This window comes from Festucalex cinctus, chromosome 17, assembly GCF_051991245.1.
Source record: "Festucalex cinctus isolate MCC-2025b chromosome 17, RoL_Fcin_1.0, whole genome shotgun sequence".
Lineage (NCBI taxonomy): Eukaryota > Metazoa > Chordata > Actinopteri > Syngnathiformes > Syngnathidae > Festucalex > Festucalex cinctus.
The window spans coordinates 9,205,310-9,227,302 of NC_135427.1; the positions used below are offsets into that span (position 1 = coordinate 9,205,310).

The 21,993-nt window shown below is 42.0% G+C and overlaps 2 protein-coding genes across 11 annotated transcripts in view; both read left to right on the plus strand.

Annotated features, from left to right (window-relative positions):
* The window catches only part of LOC144005141 (rho GTPase-activating protein 23-like), a 21,969-nt gene extending 12,015 nt beyond the window's left edge, over positions 1–9,954 (plus strand). For 2 of the 10 annotated variants that reach the window (XM_077503112.1, XM_077503104.1), the window contains 13 exons: positions 512–820; positions 911–972; positions 1,849–1,955; positions 2,094–2,206; positions 3,160–3,312; positions 3,465–3,543; positions 3,630–3,703; positions 4,172–4,261; positions 4,346–4,471; positions 4,696–4,828; positions 5,307–5,331; positions 6,435–6,454; positions 6,519–7,889. In XM_077503112.1, the coding sequence (XP_077359238.1) occupies positions 512–820; positions 911–972; positions 1,849–1,955; positions 2,094–2,206; positions 3,160–3,312; positions 3,465–3,543; positions 3,630–3,703; positions 4,172–4,261; positions 4,346–4,471; positions 4,696–4,828; positions 5,307–5,331; positions 6,435–6,454; positions 6,519–6,601 (1,374 nt within the window). In that variant the 3' untranslated portion in view covers positions 6,602–7,889. Of the gene's footprint in view, positions 1–511; positions 821–910; positions 973–1,848; positions 1,956–2,093; positions 2,207–3,159; positions 3,313–3,464; positions 3,544–3,629; positions 3,704–4,171; positions 4,262–4,345; positions 4,472–4,695; positions 7,890–9,839 lie in introns of those variants that run through there. The other 8 variants (XM_077503110.1, XM_077503109.1, XM_077503107.1 and 5 more) reach the window with 8 other exon arrangements.
* LOC144005145 (1-phosphatidylinositol 4,5-bisphosphate phosphodiesterase delta-3-A-like) lies at positions 9,893–21,605 on the plus strand. Its single transcript, XM_077503127.1, has 16 exons — positions 9,893–10,038; positions 11,010–11,065; positions 11,634–11,745; positions 13,150–13,378; positions 14,097–14,226; positions 14,305–14,530; positions 16,674–16,875; positions 17,049–17,193; positions 18,073–18,225; positions 18,453–18,578; positions 18,654–18,807; positions 19,220–19,336; positions 19,482–19,660; positions 19,781–19,916; positions 20,182–20,331; positions 20,946–21,605. The coding sequence occupies exons 1-16, from the start codon at positions 9,957–9,959 to the stop codon at positions 21,092–21,094; spliced, it is 2,346 nt and encodes a 781-aa protein (XP_077359253.1). The 5' UTR covers positions 9,893–9,956; the 3' UTR covers positions 21,095–21,605.
* Positions 21,606–21,993: the final 388 nt, after the last annotated feature.

Here is a 21,993-nt window from a genome sequence, read left to right on the forward strand (position 1 = left end):
CCGCTGCACATGATTCCACATGCAGTCATGTTCCGTCACGTGTGCTAGCGGCCATTGCTCGGTGGGTGGCACGGCTGTCAAATTGAATTACAATTGCAATGAGCACACTCCTCAATTACAAAATCACCATCATCGTTAAAAAGAAAAAAAGATGATTAATACGATTTTTTTTAAATGGATACATTTGCACCTTTTTTTTATGTTAAAATAACTCATTTAATAAATTTGATTTCATCCAAAATGAACTTGCATAATTACAGTGTTTCGAAAAATTTTAGTTTTCTTAATTTTTTTATTATTTTTTTTTTTACATTTAAACATTTTCTGGTTTTGTATTAAAAAAAAAATCATCCTACTGCACAGTGCACATAAATAAATACAGTATATATTATTCTAAATTCTGTTTTCATCATAGGGTACAAACAAACTGATCGTCAACAAGATTTGAAAGCCAAAGCAATGAAGCTGGTTAATTTTTTTTTTTTTTCTCGGTTTTCCCTTCAAACTGTAGAAAGTTGGTAGCAGCATACGGACTTGGAAACGGCTTTTTGTCGTGCTTCGTTCCCAAACGCTTTTCCTCCACAAAGACAAAAGGGAAGCGATTCTTCACGGGGCCGGACCTGGTTCGGGTCCGGATGAGCATCCGCCCATCAGCGTTTGCGGCTGCCTGATCGACATTGCTTACAGCGAAACCAAGCGCAAGCACACGCTGAGGCTGACGACGCACGACTTGAGCGAGTTTCTTCTCCAAGCGGAAAACAGGGACGACATGTTGGCATGGATTCAAGTCATTCGAGAGAACAGCAAGATCGACAATGAGGTCCGATCGGGGCAAATTCCAATCTCGGAGAAACTCAAAGCTGATCTTCGGTTATAACATCCTTTTTTTTTTTGTTTCCATTTATTTTAGGAAATTGGTTCCTCAAGACAGGCTCTGATCAACAAGAAGATGAATGACTACAGAAAACAGAGGTGCTCTAAAATGTAGCAAAACACATTGCAACTCTATACTATCTATCTATCTTTAATCATGAACTCATGATTAATCACCAATAATTGCTCAAATTTTCTATCTGTTCTAAATGTCCAATCAAATAAAATGTACAGTACCCCCCAGTTTTTCATACTCTTGTTAACAAAAAAATAATTAAAACCTAATACAAATATAGTTGTATTATTTAGTTCATTGCTACAGAAGTACTACACTTCATAAAGTTAAAATTTAAAAGATGTACTGTCTTATGTTGAAAAAAAAAATGGTGATTCTTTTTTTCATGGCAAAGTAATAAAAACAGTTGAGAAAAAAATTAATAAAGGAAATAAAAACACGAAATATTTCAAGCAAATTGTCGCAGTCGCAATCTTTAAAAAAAAAAAAATGTCAATGTGATGTGAGAGAGTTAAAAAGTTTCGGTCAGATAAAAGCGTCTCCGGTTGTAAAAGGAGAAAATTTCCGGGTGTCGTCATGCGCTGACCTCAACTGTATTGACGAAATGGAAGATGGACGACTTGCGTTGCATGTCAGCTGCACTTCCAAACAGAAACTCGATTCTTGTAACCTCAAATGAGATGCGACTATAAATTATGCACGGATGAGCAACTTGAATGGATGGGAGAGTTGTTAAGGTCACACAGATATTACAGTATATGAAATGACAAAAATATTTTATTAAAACCCTATTAGGCTCATATAATTGATGATAACAAAGACATTTTGCTTACAGTGAATTACATTGACTAAGAAAATGTTCGTAAACAGAATCTGCCGATGCATTTGGAACAGCATGTTGTTGTCGTTTTAACAATGACTGAGATGTTTTTACAATTCTTTGTATCAATTTGCCACAGTCTTCCAGGAACCAAAGCCGATTCTTCCCTTAAAACTCACCGCATGATGCCTCCCTTCCTTTTGGCGAAGAATAACAACACCTCCGTGCATCGATCATCCAAAACTGGTGGGCACAAACTTGGTTTTTATGGAATTCAACAACACAGCTATTCCTATGATTGGGCATTTTTGATCAAACAAAACAAAACGCTGATATCTGTACCAATTCTGCAATATAAATGTTGTGCGTGTGCTCTGGACTCAGTTGAGAACAAAACACCGTGGGGCATCAACATCATGAAGAAGCCCAAGAAGACAGAAAATCCAAAGGCTTTTGGTGTGCGCCTTGAGAACTGTCAGCCTGCGCTAAACCACAAAGTAAGCCCGCCCACTTACTTACTTACTTACTGTCAGTGTTGCCTGTTTGACATCTATTAAACAGGACACAAAAAGGAGAGAAGACACTCAGATCAGGGCTTGCGAGGAGATACAATTCACTCCTGCACTCTCTGAAGATTCCTCTCCTCACCCTCTCTATTTATTTGGTTTTCCACGCCCCGAGTTGCATGGCTGTTCCAATCCTGAAAATGCAAATGCAATTCATAGCTGGAACCCAGTGTACTTTTTTGTCGTTGTGTTGTGCATGCGAGTGGAAGATTGCTGAGTACACGTGTGGTCAAGTTTGCAATCATTTCGCAACCGAAAACAGGCGACCTCAGCAGACTGGCTCCACCCATTCTGCTGCGTTAGATGTTCTTCAGCTTTTTCAGTCATCTTCAGGCTATGCCAATGTGAGTGCATTCTTCATTGCAAGCAGAAGCAGTTCTTCATGGCAGAAAATATAGGAAAACATATCTGGCTAGGCTATGTGAACCTGAGTGTTAAATTAATGTTAAATCTGAAACAAATATAGAGTAAATGCAAAAATAAAAACAACTATATAAATATCATATCAATCAGTAAATAAGAACGTTCTGTTATTCAAATGAGGAGTGGTCCTAAGCGTGTTTTGGGTCGGGCTCTTATTGATTGATATTTAATTCTATTGATATATTTATTTTTTCAATCTCATTTTTCATTTTTGTATTTATTTTTACTTTTATTTATTTGTGGATATTGTTGTTTTTATTCCCATTTATTTTTTGTTATTATATTTTTAAATCAGTTTTTATTTTCACTTTTAGTCATTTATTTATTTTCAATTTTGCCGGTTTTGGTCGTCCATCCACTGCTGAACTGCAAGTCTGTGGGGTCGCGTTGTGTCCACATTGTGTCTTGTCTGTTGCGATGAGCGCGTCCGGCATTTATGACCATGTCGCTTTTCTCTCCAGTTTGTTCCCCAGATTGTGGAGATGTGCTGCGGTGCGGTGGAAGCGACGGGTCTGGAGTACACGGGAATCTACCGGGTGCCAGGAAACAACGCCATGGTGTCCAACCTGCAAGAACATCTCAATAAGGGTTTTGATATCAACACTGCTGAGGAGGTGTGGCGCACAACAATCAATGGAAATCTGCATAGCATAAACATTATTGTTGGAATCATTTTACGATCGTAGGCTAGCGTATTTTTTAAGCGGGCAGCAGAAAAACAACAAAAAAAAACAAGAAAAAAAAATCCCTCCGTCTGTCTCCACAGAGATGTCAGGATTTGAACGTAATCAGCAGCCTATTGAAGACGTTCTTCCGGAAGCTTCCTGAGCCACTTTTTACTGACGGTGCGTAAAGACATTTTCAAGTTGCGTTTTTGACAAAGTGACCATCGTTCAACACGTTTCTAACGGAAGCAAAAATCCTTTTGCAGACAAATACAATTGCTTCATTGACGCCAACCGGATCGAAGACACGAGGGACCGTCTGAAGACGATGAAAAAACTGGTATTTACTTGTTTGCTTGCTTTCTCGGGAACAGCAATCGTGTTCCCGGGTCCATTTTACTCAGGCCAGATTTCAATAAACATGTTTCATTGCAAATATTTCAAACGAACCATTTTTAACAAGTGTCATCAAAAAATATGAAATATGAGCTCTTTCACTTTGAAAAGAAGCAGTTTGACCCAGTTTATTACGTGTCGTGTTCCGAAAGCGCCCTGCTATTGAATTGTCGCTCATGTTTTGAAATATGTCGAAATGAATCATTTGAATTGTCTGTTGATAAAGTTTCATTGTGAAAAAAACTACTACCAATTTTAGAATGGGTCCATCTGAATATGTTGAACTCATTCACGATTCTGAATCGTACTAAACAAGAATCCCGATTCTTATGTGAATGGATTTGTTTTTGTTTTTTCTTTCCTTGTTCAAAAGATTTGTCAGTTTGTCTGACGATCTGTTGTTTCCGTCCAGATTCACGACCTACCAGATCACTATTACCACACGCTCAAGTTTTTGGTGTGTCACCTTAAAAGGGTGGCAGATCACTCTGAAAAAAATAAGGTAGTGCCACACTTGACATATGACAGCTGAGAAATAACAATACATCCAAATTTCAAACGAAACTTTTTCTTTGACCATTTGCAGATGGAGCCGAGAAACTTGGCTCTGGTGTTTGGTCCGACAATCGTGAGGACGTCAGAGGACACCATGAAAGATATGGTCACTCACATGCCGGACCGCTACAAAATAGTGGAGACGCTAATCCTACACGTAAGAATGTGACAACTTCCTCCACCACTGTAAAAAAAAAAAAAAAAAAAACAGTTAAATCTTCCAAATCACACGCACGCTGGTTCACCTCCATGTTACTACTTCATTTGTTTGGTGTTCATGTCTTTTGAATCCAACACCTGATGCGGCCTATCTTCAGCAGCCCGACATCAATGGAGTTTGATCATCTTGCAGTGATGCTTTTGGATTTTTCATTTGTCTAGTGCGACTGGTTCTTCTCCGGCGGGCAGCTTGAGAAGCAAACGAAAGCTCCGGATGAGGAAATGCAGCACATGCCCAACATTGACCACCTGTTGGGCAACATCGGCAGGCCGCGTGTGCCAGCGGAAGCATCAGGTGACAATTGTGACATTCAGTCAGAAAGGATATGGACACAAGTATATTATGTTGCCAATTGTTTTGCGGATATGATTCATTTGGGATCAACATTTTAGTTTGGGCTTTTTTGGTCAGTTTTTTGTACAATATATGTTTCTCCTTTACCTTTAGGTGACTTGAAAATAAAAATGAAAGGAAACAAAACGTATTCAACCATCACATTTTCATTCTCTTCATGTGACCAAAAGCATTTGAGACATCACATCCATGATAAGTTATCAATAAAGCACTTATCACAGGCTCTGTGCAATCGTGACCGTCGTACAATTGCAAGTATCGATAGATGCAAATAGGAAGCAAATCTTGCAGTGTAAATCCAGCAATATACACAATATCATATTTCACTTCTAAAACTATTACTTTGCTGAATCCCATAGATGCAAATGATTTCTGTTTCCAAATATTTCTTCACTGCTTTGTTTTTTTTTTTCTCTAGCTGAAAGAGTGGATCAGCTTCTTCGGTAGGACCAAGCCTTGCTTCCTTCCTTCCTTTTGTTTGTTTGTTTGTTTGTGTTTCATTTTCTTTCTTTATGGTATTCCAAAGTACAAACACTCACCAAATGGGAACTCGAGTTGTATTGTAAGAACGTGAAATCGTCGGGCCACACTTTGAGTCCTGCTCCAAACGAATGTAAAATGGCAATTTTTGTTGTTGGAGCGGTGCAAGTTTGCTTCCCGACGACTCTCGAGGTGCTCTTGAGCAAGGCGCCAGCTCGAGAGAGATGCAGCGTGCCACTTTTAACTCCAACAATCTCTTTTGCATGCTTTTGTGGGTGTGGTCCGATATTGCTGTCTAACAGAAATATACAGAAGAATGTGAGTTTAATTACCTCTTGAGGAATTATGAGTCAATAAATACAAACCCAATTCCAATGAACTTGGGACGTTGGAAATCAATTCATGTTCACCCGATATTTAACTGAATACGAAGACGAAGACAAGATATTTCCTGTTCAAACTGATCAACTTGAATGTTTTTGATCAAATAATCATGAACGTGGAAATGTTGCTGTGGGCTGAGGTCAACGGCGCCCGTCGTCGGTGGAGGTTCTTCTGCATCATGCCACATTCACCACAACAGCATCGAGTGAATTTGCTTCTCCTGCTGGTCTCTGAATCAGTGAAGGTTGGTGTGTGTGTGTGTGTGTGTGTGTGTGTGTGTGGATCTCACTCTGCTTTAGCTGCCCTTCCCTCCTTTAGTCCTTCCTCTGGTCCCTTGAGGTCTCCCTAATATGTTGGGCATTTTTGAAAATGGTTACATAGGTTTATGATTATTTGCTAAAAACAATCAAGTTGATCAGTTGGAACATTAAATATCTTGTCTTAATAGTGCATTCAATTACGTTAAACAGGATTTGCAAATCGTCGTCTTGTGTTTTGATTTATTTTTAACACAATGTTCCAACTTCATTGGAATTGGGTTTGTCGAATCATAACTTTAATATTTCTCTCTCTCTCTCTCTCTCTCTCATTTTTAATCATATATGATTGATGTATATAACTTGTAATCGTAATATTTCCAATTCTTGTTGTTTTTGGTCATCTTGTTGTTGCTGCCTGACAGATTCCACCACCAGCGATTCAGTTAAGTCCACGGTAAGCCAAAAGAATGACATCATTGGAATGACAATACCTGAACTGGTTTCAGCTTTCTCTGATGTCAGTCGAAGACGTGAATGCCAACGACGACCCGTCCAAGTCCGCCGTCTCCGTTGTGACCCGCAAACGTAAAAAATGCTCAAGCGGTTCAGAGCAAAACTCTGTGCATGAACCCATCAAAGACAAGAATTATGTGGAACCAGAACAAGTAGATGGTTGGAAGAGGCAACGCAGAACATTTTCTTGTCATACAAGAAAGAGTGGCTAACAGCAGAAATGGGCTCACTGGAAGAGAAAACCACCGTGGGAGAAGATTGTCAACGATTTATGGTAGAATTTCAAGCAGCCAATGATAACGATTCTGAAAAGCGGCACAAAACGGTACCACACGTTTGTCCGAACGGCTCCCTCAACCAGATCAATGACACGTCCCCGAGACCTTTACGTGTGACCGCTCTTCACAATTTGACAAGGGAACAACACAAACTCCCCGCGTGGATTTTCCAAACAAGGCCTCCTGAACTCAAAGTCGCCTGCAACCAGTTTGGAGTCAGCCAGTACCACTTTTCCAAAAGAAATTCAGAGGCAGGAGCACGACGGCATGGTCATGACCTTTGACCTTCAAGTGGGTGCGAAGGATGACATCGTGAGAGAGCAGAGAAAGTGGATGTCATCACATTTCACGAGAGAGGTTCTGCTCATCATAAATCACAAATAGGCCCAGTCCGGATCTCGTCCAGGGCGAAAACTCCCACTTTTTGCTCGTTGATCACAACTGCCCAGTTTCTTCACAACTGCCCAGTTTCTTCACAACTGCCCAGTTTCTTCCTCTGCTGTTCAAAAGCCGTCAGCCATGAATAAGTGGGACAAAGAGGAAAGCCTGCTGACGCCATATTGCGGCTGCTCAACTCAAATTGACTCGTCATGACACTTCAGGGAACAGCAATGACGAACATGAAACTGGAGTCATACCACTGACACAAAAATATGCAAACCCAAAGTGTGTCCTTGTTTTTCCTGTGTATGTCTGCATGCAGATTTCTGAAGAAAAAAATAATAATAATAATACCTGAAGCTTTTTGAGGACATTGAATTCCAAATGCAACATTGAACCTTCCATCAGTGTCAACAGCTGATTGTGGTCATGACAAACGTCCAAACCAAAATCCTGCATTATTTCGCTGTATTGTTGGTCGTACCTGAGACGAATTTGCCCTCAATGTGATGCGAGTGTCACTTTTGAACAACAAAATGTTACCTGACTTCAATACCTCTTCTTGCTCTCTTTTTAATGAAACAGTCTTTGAATCCTTGTGTATGTATTTTGGAGTCCGTGTGTCTTTTGGTCACTGGATATGAAATAGAAAAATGACTGATTATTCAAGTTTCATTTTAAAATAAACACCACATCTTAAATACAGATTGATTTGCTCGTTTGTTGTCGGGAACTAATTAGGGGAAAGTCTCATAACAGTTAGAATTTCGGTGTTTTTCTGAAACGAAAACAGAATATAGCACAAGTCAAGACACAAAAGGAAAAACTACTCGTTTATTTGTTTTGGATTTCCGGAAGTTGTCACTGACGATATTTCTCCTACCGAGCAGGAGATTGCGACAGTGTAGCGCCGAAAGACAATCGAGTGTTGTGCTGGAATGAGATTTTCCGTCTCCAGCCTAAATGCAGCCGCTCGCTACGCACGGGGAGAATTTTGTCGCTTCTGCTCTGTTCATGAAACGAAAAAAATCTAAAAGTCCATCCAGCCATCCGTTTTTCTTAACCGCTTATTCCTCACAAGGGTCACAGGGGTGCTGGAGCCTATCTCAGCCGGCTTTGGGCAGTAGGTGGGGTACACCCTGAACAGCAGGGCTATAAAAGTAACAATACATGCAAAATAATGACAATTAATTTGAATTGTACTAACAAGTGTTGGGGATGGTGCCAAATATTTTCTTCTTTCCTTGCGGGGTAACTTGAGATGAATGAAGGCAAGGTGATCCCACAATGACAGAACAGAACCTGCAAACAAGGTGAAAATGGGAAGCGGTTGATTATGAAGCATAAAAGTAGCAGAGGGCGTCCGTGCACATTGTGCAATCCGAGACCTTTTGTTCATGCGATTCGCTTAGTTTGAATTTCCACAGTAAATAAATCCGTTTTCATTGTGCAATCAGTAATCGAAATGTTTGATACCATACAAGAACTTATTTTGGAGACAATGATGAGTTAGTAGTAGCAGACAGGAGCCAAGAATGTCAACTGACTGCTGATCCAATCACTGTGCCTTATCACTCACCCAAGAAACACAGTAGTGGCACTTTGTTTGTTTTAGTCTGGAAAGGCGTCGTCTTCAAAAAAAAAAAAACGCGATGCAGAAGAGCGGACTTGGACAAATGAGAGCGGCTGTTTGATCGCGTGTTTGGCCAAGGTTCAATCAATGGATGGATTTGACCCCGGAGCGTCATACAGTCTGGAACAATTCCAGATGACAGTGAAAGATGTCACTGTGTCACTATTTTAATAATAAAATAACAAGTGGGCAGTATGTCCTGCTTTGAATACCCCCTTTTTTCTTTTAGCGGTCAGTTCCTTAGACCACAAACTAGATTTGGCACAGGCATCTTTTGTTTTATTACAGTTGAAATTCTTTAATTTAAAAAAAAAACAAAAAAAAAACATGTTTCCTCCTGTAAACATCATTAAGCATGTATTTAAACCAAGCTGTAAAATGTCTGAAGTCGTCTTATGTTTAACAAATTTAACAATATGCTCTTTAGAAGGGTCAATTATGCGATTAATTATTTGAAGTGAAACTAATCTTATTTGTTATCAAATAATAATTAGGTAAGAGCCATACTTTCTTCCAAATAATATCATGCACAAAAACAGACCAATATGAAATGACACGCAGTAATACAGTAACCACTCTTTGAGAAAAATAAAAATAAAAAACATTCTTATTTTGTTTTTACCAGAGGATTTTGAAAATCATATATATATATATATATATATATATATATATATATATATATATATATATATATATATTCACATCAGTGTTGTAAACCGATTAGAACATGTCAAGTTACTGTAGTGGGATAATTCCAAACCGGATATACACGGAAATGGTTTATTCGAATTATTATTTATTTTTTTATCGGGATAGTCCATCTAGTAGCTTTATTGACAATATTACTTTTAATTGTTACAAGTAGCTAGCATTAGTAGAGAAGAGACAGAGTTGGTAAATGTGGGTCTTTCGTGGTCTTCACATTTTATTTTGAAAGCGATGCCTCCAGCGCGCTGCTGGCACAGATCCAAATGCTTGGACGTACTCTGAATCTTTCGTCGGTTTTGTTTTTGTGACGTCAGCAAGGAGAAGGTTGGGACGACGCGGATTCGGCTAAGAAAGCATCGAGTATACATGCAGCAGTGACGGCAAGGAAGCGGAATAAAGAGAGACAATTCTCCCAATCCATAATCATAAAGATGTTGCGGAACAGAAGGAAAGAAGCCTCCGTGCAGAATGGAACGTCCGATTCGAAAGCCATCCATCCGCTGAGGAGTCTCGGTAAGCCTGATCGACGCTCTTCATAGAAAGAAAGAAAGAAAGAAAGAAAGAGGAAAAAACCTTTTGTTTTAACGGTCAAATAATGCAATCCAAATCCAAATCCAAATCCAAATCCAATGTCATCTGATTTTGGAGTAGACCGCCGCCAATGAATAAATGAATAAACATTCTGTTTTATTCCCCGACGAGATGGGAAAATGAATACATGTAATATTTTGATTTCTTTTTTTAGAGCAGCCTAAGTGGCGTTCAAGTCTACCTCGCAGTTAAGAGATTTAGGATTGGAAACTGTCCAATTTCTCTCCACTTTGGGATTTAAATGGAATTAGCAAACTGGAGCATGAAGACAAAAGCTCCGTCGTTCAATTAATTGAAGTGAATAGAATAAATCAGTTTCACAATCAAATTGTCCGCGTGATTAATTCATTTATATAAAAAAAAAAAAAGCATATAAAAGGTGTATACATGCAAATCGCTATATTGCATATATGTATTTTTTTAATTATTATTCTTGTTTTTTGCTTGGCTCTACTGTCGCCTACTGTAATTTTCTTAAGTAAGGGCTGCAGTCCACATCTGTGGTAAATGACAACGTTTGCAGCACGTCCCGACCATGAACACGTCAACCGTCTCAAACCTTCAATTCAAACCCTCCAAATTGCTCCTCCCATCTTTCCTTAATTGCTCCTTTCATTTACTGGGCGGTGGCGCCCATATTGGAATGACGCAAGTGGGATTTTGGAACCGGGCAAAGCAGACCAGTGAGCATTTTTTTTTGCTTTTGCTCACTTGAAATTGAGGCTGTGTTCCAATGTCCGACCTTTGCCCCTTGACCTCTCGTTCATTATATCACACATATAGTTGACGATCAGGTAATGAAAGAGCTTCTAAAACTTTGTTTATAAAACTTAAGAAGTGGAGCTCGAGATACTTAATTCCTTCGTGCTTGCTTTGTAATTTTGTTGTTGTAGGATTGGAGGATGATGAAGATGTCAAGTGGATGTTGAAGGGCTCCAATATGGTGAAGGTATGAGGAAGAAATATGACATGCAATGCGCTCAACTTCACATGTCGAAGAGTCGATGTTGACTAACGATGAAATTGACAAATCATTTTTTTTCTGGTTCTCAAAGTCGCACCAAAAATTGTTGCTTGTTGCTCATTTTTGCCCGCATGAACATAAAGAGACAATGTGTAGAATTTATTGTCATCTACAGTCGCGGTAAAGTAGGAGAATCGACGACCCGCAATTACTACATTTGCCAAATTTGTCACCTCCGGATATGCACAACAGAAAGATGGCCACAAAACTGTCACACTAAGGCAAACGCTATGAAATATATTTAGGGATTTCTAGGCATATGATTATATTAAAAAAAAAAAAAAAGTATGTTGACGTGATATAACAAAAAAAAAAAAAAAAATCCTTTGACCAGCCATAAATTGATAATGATTGAGTCGCTGGTTTGATCTGTGACATCCGTGAGAAAATATTGATTGTTGGTTTTCAAAGTAAAAAGATACATTTGCAAAATGTCTTATTAGCCGGACATGACATGAAAAAGAACTCATTGGTGAATACTTCCTGTGTAAAGGTCCGATCGCCACATTGGCAAAAGCGACGAACTCTGAAGTTGCTGGAAGATGGCGTCACCATTTGGTGCCAATCCCACAAAACTTTCAGTCGAGCCAAGGAGCAGAAATCTTGTAAGTCTTTTGTATTTTGCCTCCACCAAAATCTTGCGGCATTGAAACCAACTGTCATTTTGTCAGAGGGTTGGCAAAATTATCCTATAGTATAACACATTTGAATATTTTATTTTGTTATCCTCTTTATAGAAAAAAAATAAAAATACAGATAGTTATGTGCCACAAGCCTGCAGTAAGACGCGTACGCGTGTGCACGTAATTGTTACTGCATCCGCACACGTGCACAGCCCGATTCCATCAATCCTGAGCATGACAGCAACTTTTGGGACAAATATGGTCACGTGGCAAAGACATAAGTCAGCTCCAGCAAAAATGATCATTAGCCCTCTAGCGCCACCATTCTAAATGCTGTCTTGGTTTAAATGAGTACGAATGGACTTAGAAATAAAAAGCCCAATGAACAATGGTTATATTTTATTACTGACATTTTTCGTCATTATGATTAAACTCAACGTTCCCAGCCATATTATTGTAGTTCTTGAGAAAGGAATGTAACAGTTTGGATCAGAATTTTGCGACAGAACGTATGCGAATGCAGTAAAATCATCTTGTGAAGTTCAACGCAAATTTCCTTCTGTGATCATAAATAAAAGTTGATCCTGATCTTTCCAATGGACTTGATCAACTGGAATTTGTTCCCCATGTCGACTCGTTCTATGAATCCTTTAAATATGGCTTTTCACATGGCGTGTCTATTTTGGTTCAGTGTAATTGCTACTTTCTGCTCAGCATGAAATCTTCCGTCCTCCTAAACTGTCCAAAGGGGAAGGACGTGGCCTTGATTATAGACTTTCCAACTTGTATTTAAAGTCTTCGTGGGCAGCTGATCAAAAGCAAAAACAGAAAAAAAAGGTCAAACATTAAGATTACAGGCCATGCGGTCACTTTTGCTCTTGTAACTCGATTTTTAGTGTTCTCGAGTTTACTCGACAGCTGAAATTGCAACTTCAACTTGCTCGACTGTGGAAGATCTCAAACTGTTACAAGACAACATTGATGCATGTGTGCAATATGTTGGTTTTCCCCTCAGAATGAAGATTGCGCAATGATGGATCTGTACGTGTACATCGTTACGAAAAAGATGAAGCTGGTGAATCACAAGCTTAAGATTTCAAGGGAGCGAGTGTAGAATTTAGTGTCATCTAGTGGCGAACTAATAGAATGTAACAACCTCAGTCTGCGATTGGAAGAAACTCGTTTATTCTGCCAAGCAGGGAATTGCTGGATCTGAGTTTTGATATGCAATTACTAACGACTGATTTTATAGCAGAACAAATTAGAAAATGGTATTGCGTAATAGTTGGCGACGAGGGAATAAGCATTAAAAAAAAAAAAAAAAAAAAGGCCATGTTTTTAGTAGCAATAATCATTTGAGATGTTGTTTTCTTCTCCGTCCGGCAGTCTCCATCACGGAGGTGGAGTGCGTCTGCGACGGCGACCAATCGGAGACGCTGCGAAAGACGCTCGGCGCACTTCCCGAAGGCCGCTGCTTGACGCTGGTCTTCAAAGGTCCCCGAAAGAATCTGGATCTTCTCTGCCAGAACCGCGAGGAGGCTTTTCATTGGACCCGAGGCATCCGCACGCTGCAGGAAAGAATTGCCAACATGACCCACAAGGAGAAACTCGATCAATATCCTGAAACAGGAAATAGTCATGTCAGCTTTTGACAGTAGGCCACAAATGAGGGAAACATTCCGTGTAATTATCTGTTCAAAGTCCATTCAAAATGGCGCGAGTTTGTTTTCATCAGCATTAGTTGAGTTTTAAATGAGCAGATTGACGTCGTCATTCAAACCGCGACAGCTGATGATGGAAGCATTGATTTGAAAAGATGATCATGGATTTATACCGTACACGAACGGACTAACAATGACGCTTACTTGACGTTGTGAGAAGTGAAGCCACCGGCGGCCCTCTTATGTTGCCACTCCCCTTGCCAGCGCACCCATCTGGGGCCCATGTGGGCTGATTAATGGGCCCCATCTGGACTGCCCAGCTGGGTCTCAATTGAATTTCCCCCACACAGCAAAAGGCCCAATGCTGAATTGACTCCCACAGAGTTGATTTTTACAGGCTTGATATTGCTGCGTGCACACTTTGCTGAGGTTCAGTAAATCGACAGCCTTAAAAGTTGAGCCCTAAAAAAAGGATTTCCATGAGTGGGATTCAAACCAGAGTTCCATGGAGCCAAAGTCAGACACTCGAACCACATGATCATCTGCCAGCCCGTCGCTTAACCCCGTTTTTGCTGGCAAGTCTCTTTGATGAGGGAAAATGGCCAATATTTGCTACTTTGTGATTTTTCTTTTTGAAACAAGTGTGGCAAGTTCCTTGACGATGCGCGTCACCTGGATTCATGCTTACCTGAGTCGTGCTGATCGGAATCATGACGACAAGATGAGCTACGACGAAGTGCAGACGTTGCTCCAAATGATCAATATCGACATGAGCGACCAATACGCTCGGGAACTCTTTCAGGTGCGTAAGATCGTTTGTTTCACACAGAATTGTGAACTTTGGGATATTTGGCTCACTCTGAACTTGCTTCTTGGGCAGAAATGCGATCGCTCGGCGGACGGCCGATTGGAGCACGGGGAAATCGAAGTTTTCTGCAGGGAGTTGCTGCGGAGACCCGAGCTGGATGACGTCTTCAGGATGTATTCGGCCAATGGATGCGTCCTCTCACCTGCCGACATGCGAGATTTCCTCAACCAGCAGGGAGAAGATTCTTCATTCACACATGCCCAAAGCCTCATCATCACCTATGAACTCAATGAATGGGGTATGCTGACAAACATGATCGCCCGTCCGTCCGTCCGTCCTTCCATCCATCCATGCATCCATCTGTCCATCCATCCATGCATCCGTCCGTCCATCCGTCCATCCCTCCGTCCATCCATCCGTCCATCCATCCATGCATCCATCCATCCATCCATCCGTCCATCCATGCATCCATCCGTCCATCCATCCATCCATGCATCCGTCCGTCCATCCATGCGTCCGTCCGTCCGTCCATGCATCCGTCCGTCCATCCATCCATCCATGCATCCGTCCGTCCATGGATCCGTCCGTCCATCCATCCATCCATCCATCCGTCTGTCCATCCATCCGTCCATCCATCCATCTGTCATCCATCCGTCCATCCATCCATGCGTCCGTCCATCCATCCATCCATGCATCCGTCCGTCCATCCATGCGTCCGTCCGTCCATCCATCCATGCGTCCGTCCATCCATCCGTCCGTCCATCCATGCATCCGTCCGTCCATCCATGCATCCATCCATGCATCCGTCCGTCCATCCATCCATCCATGCGTCCGTCCATCCATCCATGCATCCGTCCGTCCATCCATCCATGCGTCCGTCCATCCATCCGTCCGTCCATCCATGCATCCGTCCGTCCATCCATCCATCCATGCATCCATCCATGCATCCGTCCGTCCGTCCATCCATCCATGCATCCGTCCGTCCATCCGTCCGTCCGTCCATGCATCCGTCCGTCCATCCATCCATCCATCCGTCCGTCCATCCGTCCATCCCTCCGTCCATCCATCCGTCCATCCATCCATGCATCCATCCATCCATCCATCCGTCCATCCATGCATCCATCCGTCCATCCATCCATCCATGCATCCGTCCGTCCATCCATGCGTCCGTCCGTCCGTCCATGCATCCGTCCGTCCATCCATCCATCCATGCATCCGTCCGTCCATGGATCCGTCCGTCCATCCATCCATCCATCCGTCTGTCCATCCATCCGTCCATCCATCCATCTGTCATCCATCCGTCCATCCATCCATGCGTCCGTCCATCCATCCATCCATGCATCCGTCCGTCCATCCATGCGTCCGTCCGTCCATCCATCCATGCGTCCGTCCATCCATCCGTCTGTCCATCCATGCATCCGTCCGTCCATCCATGCATCCATCCATGCATCCGTCCGTCCATCCATCCATCCATGCGTCCGTCCATCCATCCATGCATCCGTCCGTCCATCCATCCATGCGTCCGTCCATCCATCCGTCCGTCCATCCATGCATCCGTCCGTCCGTCCATCCATCCATCCATGCATCCATCCATGCATCCGTCCGTCCGTCCATCCATCCATGCATCCGTCCGTCCATCCGTCCGTCCGTCCATGCATCCATCCGTCCATCCATCCATCCATCCATCTGTCCATCCATCCGTCCATCCATCCATCTGTCATCCATCTGTCCATCCATCCATCCATCCATCCATCCATGCATCCATCCGTCCATCCATGCATCCGTCCGTCCATCCATCCATGTGTCCGTCCATCCGTCCGTCCATCCATGCATCCGTCCGTCCATCCATCCATGTGTCCGTCCATCCATCCGTCCGTCCATCCATGCATCCGTCCGTCCATCCATCCATCCATGCATCCATCCATGCATCCGTCCGTCCGTCCATCCATCCATGCATCCGTCCATCCGTCCGTCCGTCCATGCATCCGTCCGTCCATCCATGCATCCGTCCGTCCATCCATCCATGTGTCCGTCCATCCGTCCGTCCATCCATGCATCCGTCCGTCCATCCATCCATGTGTCCGTCCATCCATCCGTCCGTCCATCCATGCATCCGTCCGTCCATGCATCCATCCATGCATCCGTCCATCCGTCCATCCATCCGTCCATCCATCCATCTGTCATCCATCTGTCCATCCATCCATCCATGCATCCATCCATCCGTCCGTCCGTCCATCCATCCATCCATCCATCCATCCATCTTGTACCACTTATGCGAGGTCGGGTCGCGGGGGGCAGCAGATTTAGGAAGGACACCCAGACTGACCTTTATTTATATCGAAACAATCCGTGGTGCTTATTTGACGGTGACTGGGAAGTCGCCGAGTTGACGTGACTTTGTTGTCGTGTTTTAGTTTTTTTTTGTCTTTTGCCCAACACAGCTCAGAGGAACCATTTGATGACCCCCAACGGCTTCACCATGTACATGCTGTCCAAGGAGAATTCTGCGTTTGATCCGGAACATGCTCGTGTTTATCAAAACATGAATCACCCGCTGGCGCACTACTTCATTTCCTCGTCCCACAACACGTACTTGTCTAAGGACCAGCTGACCGGACAGAGTGGCGTGGAGCCGTATATCCGGTAAGAAGGAAAGGGAATGTTTTTTTTTAAACTGCCATGAGATGGTTTGATTATGGCTCTTCATGATCCGATCGATGACTTGAGCGAGGCTGTTGTGTCGCTGTTATTTGTCCTTGCTTGGCAACCCTAAAGGCACGTTTGACCAATGACACGATCAATATTTTTCTCCTTAGCGCCCTGAATCACGGTTGTCGCTGTGTGGAGTTGGACTGTTGGGATGGCGAGAACGGACAGCCGGTCATCTATCACGGATACACGCTCACTTCCAAAGTGCCCTTTGTTGACGTCATCCAGACCATCAACGAGTACGCCTTTAAGGTAGGCCAAAACGCACCAACAGTCCGAATCGACCGCGCTGGTGATTACCTGTTGCTGACCCAGGTGAACATCTTTACAGTACAATAATATCCTTAAACAAGTCAAGTGCAAAAGTATTAGCCCCCTTCAACTGTGACTTTTTCACACATTTCAGGCCTCATTTTTTTTGGTGTAGAATCAACTTCACAATTGTGAAGTGGAATGAAATATTCTTTTTTTTAGCATATAAAAGAACTGAAATGTATGTCATGCCCACTGCAAAAAGGACAGTAGAATTTTTAAGAAAAAAAAATATAGTAAAATAAGAAGATTAGTACTTGAAATAATCCTAATTATCTGACAACCAGGGCTGGGCAAGAAATCAAATTAATTTGATACATATTCATTTAAAAAATCAAATCGTTGAAAATTTACTAAATCATGAAATTTTGTCATCTGGATTATTAAAAGTTGTTGTTCTTCTGTTTTGTTCCATCCAAATGTTTTTGTGAGTTGTCATTTTGAACAACTGGATGGTTGCTTTTCAAGGCACATTTACACGCTTAATTGTGGCATTTAAGCACAAACGATGAAGGTTAATTTGATGTTCAAACTGATTAAGACATTACATTATTGTTGTCTGAACATTTTGTACAGGGATTATTTTTAAATAAATAAAATGGGTTTTTTTTTAAATGCTTGTCGGGTTTATTCGATTAAAACCGATGAAAGTCGTCCTGAATGACTGAAAACATATTTTTGGCTTAATGAAACTGATGGACGTTGTTGGGAGGAATTGATTTGAATTCATGTCTTTGAGTCGCATTTTTTACAATTGAAAAATAATGTTGTGTTTTTCCCACCCTCTTTTCGAATGTGTGCTGCATAATCGTCATTCAGGCATCGGCGTACCCTCTGATCCTTTCCTTGGAGAACCACTGCTCCGTGGAGCAGCAGGCGGTGATGGCGCAACACCTGCAGGCCGTCCTTGGTGACAAACTGCTCACCGAGCCAATCTGTGGCCTCCGTTCCAACGCGTTGCCTTCGCCGCAAGTAGGTTACGTCGCCCGAAAAGATCATCTTGAAAATGTAATGCTCGAGGTCTTCACTGGAAAAATTCAACACTGAAGAACAATCGTGCGGTGTTTTTCACGTGAAAATAATTGTCACCAACAACTTTGGCTAAATAGCCGAAAAATGCGTACTTTTGTTCTGTACCCACATTTCAGGCTTTCTTGACTCGATGTTGTCACTCAAGCTGCTTTGTGCCCGTCGTGCAGGATCTTCAGGGTAAAATCCTGGTGAAGGCGAAGAAAGAAAGCGCAGCGGAGGCACGCGCATCAAGTGCGTCCGATCTCAGCTCATCGGATGGGGAAGTCAGACAAAGTGGAAGGAGAAAAGAGGAGGTCCGCACATGTCGTCGTATTTGTTACGCTCGAGTGGTGGGAATGAGCAGTTTGTTGTTTTGGTTTTGACTCCAGCCAGCTGCGTCTCAGATGAGTCCAGAACTGTCCAAACTGGTGGTGTACACGCGCAGCGTTCACTTTCAAAGCTTTCAACACGCTGCTAAAGCCCCGCCAAGTCACATGTGCTCATTTTCGGAAAGTGAAGCCCTCAGGCATGTCAAAGATTCAGGTAGTGTTATTATGCACGCTTTATGTACTGTTATTATGCACGCTTTATGTATTCTTATTATGCACGCTTACAAAACTGGCATTTTGGTGGAATGCTAACTAGTGCACAGTCCATTGTAATGTTCTGCTAGTGGATAATGATCTCATCATTACATCCATGTGTCATGATGTGAATCAAACTGACACATTTTGAAGTTAATGTTATTATTACTGGTTCATTTTTTTTGGATTAAACCTCTGCTTTGCTTAATATGTAATTCAGCTAATGGGATATTAACAATTTTTCTTTGGATTTAGAAATGAAAGTGGTTTACATATTTTGTATTTTGTGGTCGTGAAATCAAATCAGTTTTGTGTGGTGTTTCTTCTGACTTGACGGGCTGTTTTTTGTTGTTGTTGTGGTTCCCCTCCAGGTATGTATTTTGTGCGTCACAACAGTAACCATCTTAGCCGGGTTTACCCATCGGGACAGAGACTGCAGTCTTCCAACTACAACCCTCAGGACATGTGGAATGGAGGATGCCAACTTGGTAAAAAAAAAATCCTTCAAATTGTCCTTTAAAACAAAGAATAACGCATCGCCTCCTTGTGGATTTTGAGGTTTTGTTTACGTTTTGGTTTGCATGCAACCACAGCTAAAAATCAAACACTGTTGTGTTGCGTTTGTGTTCCCAGTGGCTCTAAATTTCCAAACGCCCGGGGAACAGATGGATCTAAATGGAGGCAGGTTCTCGCAGAACGGCCAGTGTGGCTTCGTTCTGAAGCCCGCTTTCATGTGGCAGCCCGACTCCGCCTTCGATCCGGAGAATGTTGGCGGAGGTCCCGGCCACGCCCCCCTTCTTCTCACTCTTCGGGTAAGAAAACCAAAACACAAGGCCCACAACAGTTGTCTATTGTGAAAGTGTGATGTTTTTGCCGTGACGCGTATTCTATCGGACGTGTGACGTCCACTCAACATTTCAACTCCATTCCAGGTTATTTCAGCACAGCAGCTGCCGAAACAAGAGAAGAACAAGCCGACGGCCATTGTGGATCCCCAAGTTTGGGTTGAGGTCCACGGCGTCCCCATTGATAACGACAAGAAGAAAACGCATCACGTCCAAAATAATGGCACGTCGTACACTAACTGACTACCTTGAAGCAATTGACAAATATGTTGATATGTCCGCATAAAAAGAAATTTTTCTGCTGCTAATTGTTTATATGTACAATCAATAAAAAAGACAAGAAAGGAAAAAATAATAATAATAATTGAACCAGTCTTGCATTGGGGTGAGTTTGAACTGTTGTTTTCCTTTGAACGGGTGTCTGGCAAAGCCCCCAAAACTTGAAAAGTGCAAATTCCTCTTTGATTCTTCTTCTGTCCTTGTTTCAGGTTTCAACCCGCAGTGGGACTGCACCTTTCATTTTACCATCCATGCTCCTGAACTGGCTCTCGTTCGCTTTGTGGTCGAAGATCACGACTACGCTTCAAGCAACGACTTCCTGGGGCAGAACACGCTGCCGCTTACCAGTCTGCGAACAGGTATTGCCATCCACTCCAGTCCACTTACTTACTTAGTTGAACACGCATGGAAGAAGTCTGCTTTCTCTCATTGCAATTGAAAAAGGGCGCTGCTACTGTACTGTCTGCACCTGTAAAAATGTCAGCTACATTTACTTTACTTTACTTATTACATTTACTTGAGTATATTTTTGAAAAAAATGCACTTCTAACAGTAGTTTGACCAAAATACTTTTGACTTTTACTTGAGTAGATATGTAAAGAGGAAAGGCGACTCTTGCGCCGCTATATCGGGCTACTGGAGTCGTTGCCCCCATTTCATAGTAGGGATGTCACGATATTGACAATATCGTGATATCGCAATATTAAAAGCAGCACATCTGTTAAAAAAAGTCAGGTTGATTTTCATTTGTGCAGTTCTATCACCCTCTGGTGGCTAGTTTTTTTTTTTTTTTTTAATGCAGTTTGATTTTCACACGACATGTTTTGGCCCTTCTACGCTTAAAATCCACACTAATGGTCAGATGAACGGGACGTAATTCATTCATTTGACACTTCTTATCGCCAAGCATAATAGGTTTTGTACTCACAAGTGTTTTTTGTCCCAGATCAAAAGCAAAACTTTGCTTTTCCAGGTTATCGCCATGTGCAACTCCTCAAGCAAGATGGCTCCAGCCTTTCGCCGTCCTCACTCTTCATCCACGTCAATCTCGTTGACCGTCACAAAAGTCATTCCAAGTCATCCAAATCGCCGTCCGGGGCCTCCCAAGCCAACAAGATCTAATTCCATTCGGACCTCTTTGAAACATGGCAGAAACGATGACTTGCGTGTTTTGCACATCAGCTTTGATTCCGGTTCCGGGCTGCGACGTGTGTGGGCCGCGTTCAAACACTCACGTCCAACACATTTGAAGAGATTATAAATTCAGAGCCCACAATCGAAGTGATTTGAAGCATTTATTTTGACATTATTTGCTCTTTCAGCTCTTCAGACCCACGAAAAGTATCCCAAAAATATTTGTCATGCTCGGTCAAGTCTTCCTCTCTCACGTCATGTCAAGTCAGTTCACGTTTCTTTATTTACTACCAGTCAGTAAAGTTATTCTTATTTCTGTCAGTCCTCTTCCTGCCTCGTTTCTCCGCCTTTGGGTCCCGACACATCCACATCATAACAAATATTATTGAAGAAGAAAAACATATTTTATTGTTCAATAAATGTAAATACCTCAATCATAGATATGGGGAAAAGCATAGTTCTTCACCAGAAATAAAAAAAATATATATTCACACTTTAATATTAATTGATGATTTAATTGAGAAGTCATTGAGTATTTATTTTTGATGCCCTCTAAGGACAATAAAAGCAATATTGTGCTATGAATAAAACTAACGATGATGTGTGCATATGTACTTGAAAAATGCCAACTGGGGCACTATATATATATATATATATATATATATATATATATATTGCCAAAAAATAAATGACAGATTTTTGAGGGCCTCGACCAAAACTCATTGAGCTTTGCACACTCATCACACCTGGCAAAAAAATACAATAAAATGATCCATATGTAAAGGTTTATTGTGCCATTTTCAAAGAAATTTGGCTTTGAATGTGCCAGTACCCAAATGACCAAGGACCCCAAAATGTCCCGGGCTGCGAGGGCCCTTTATAGCTAA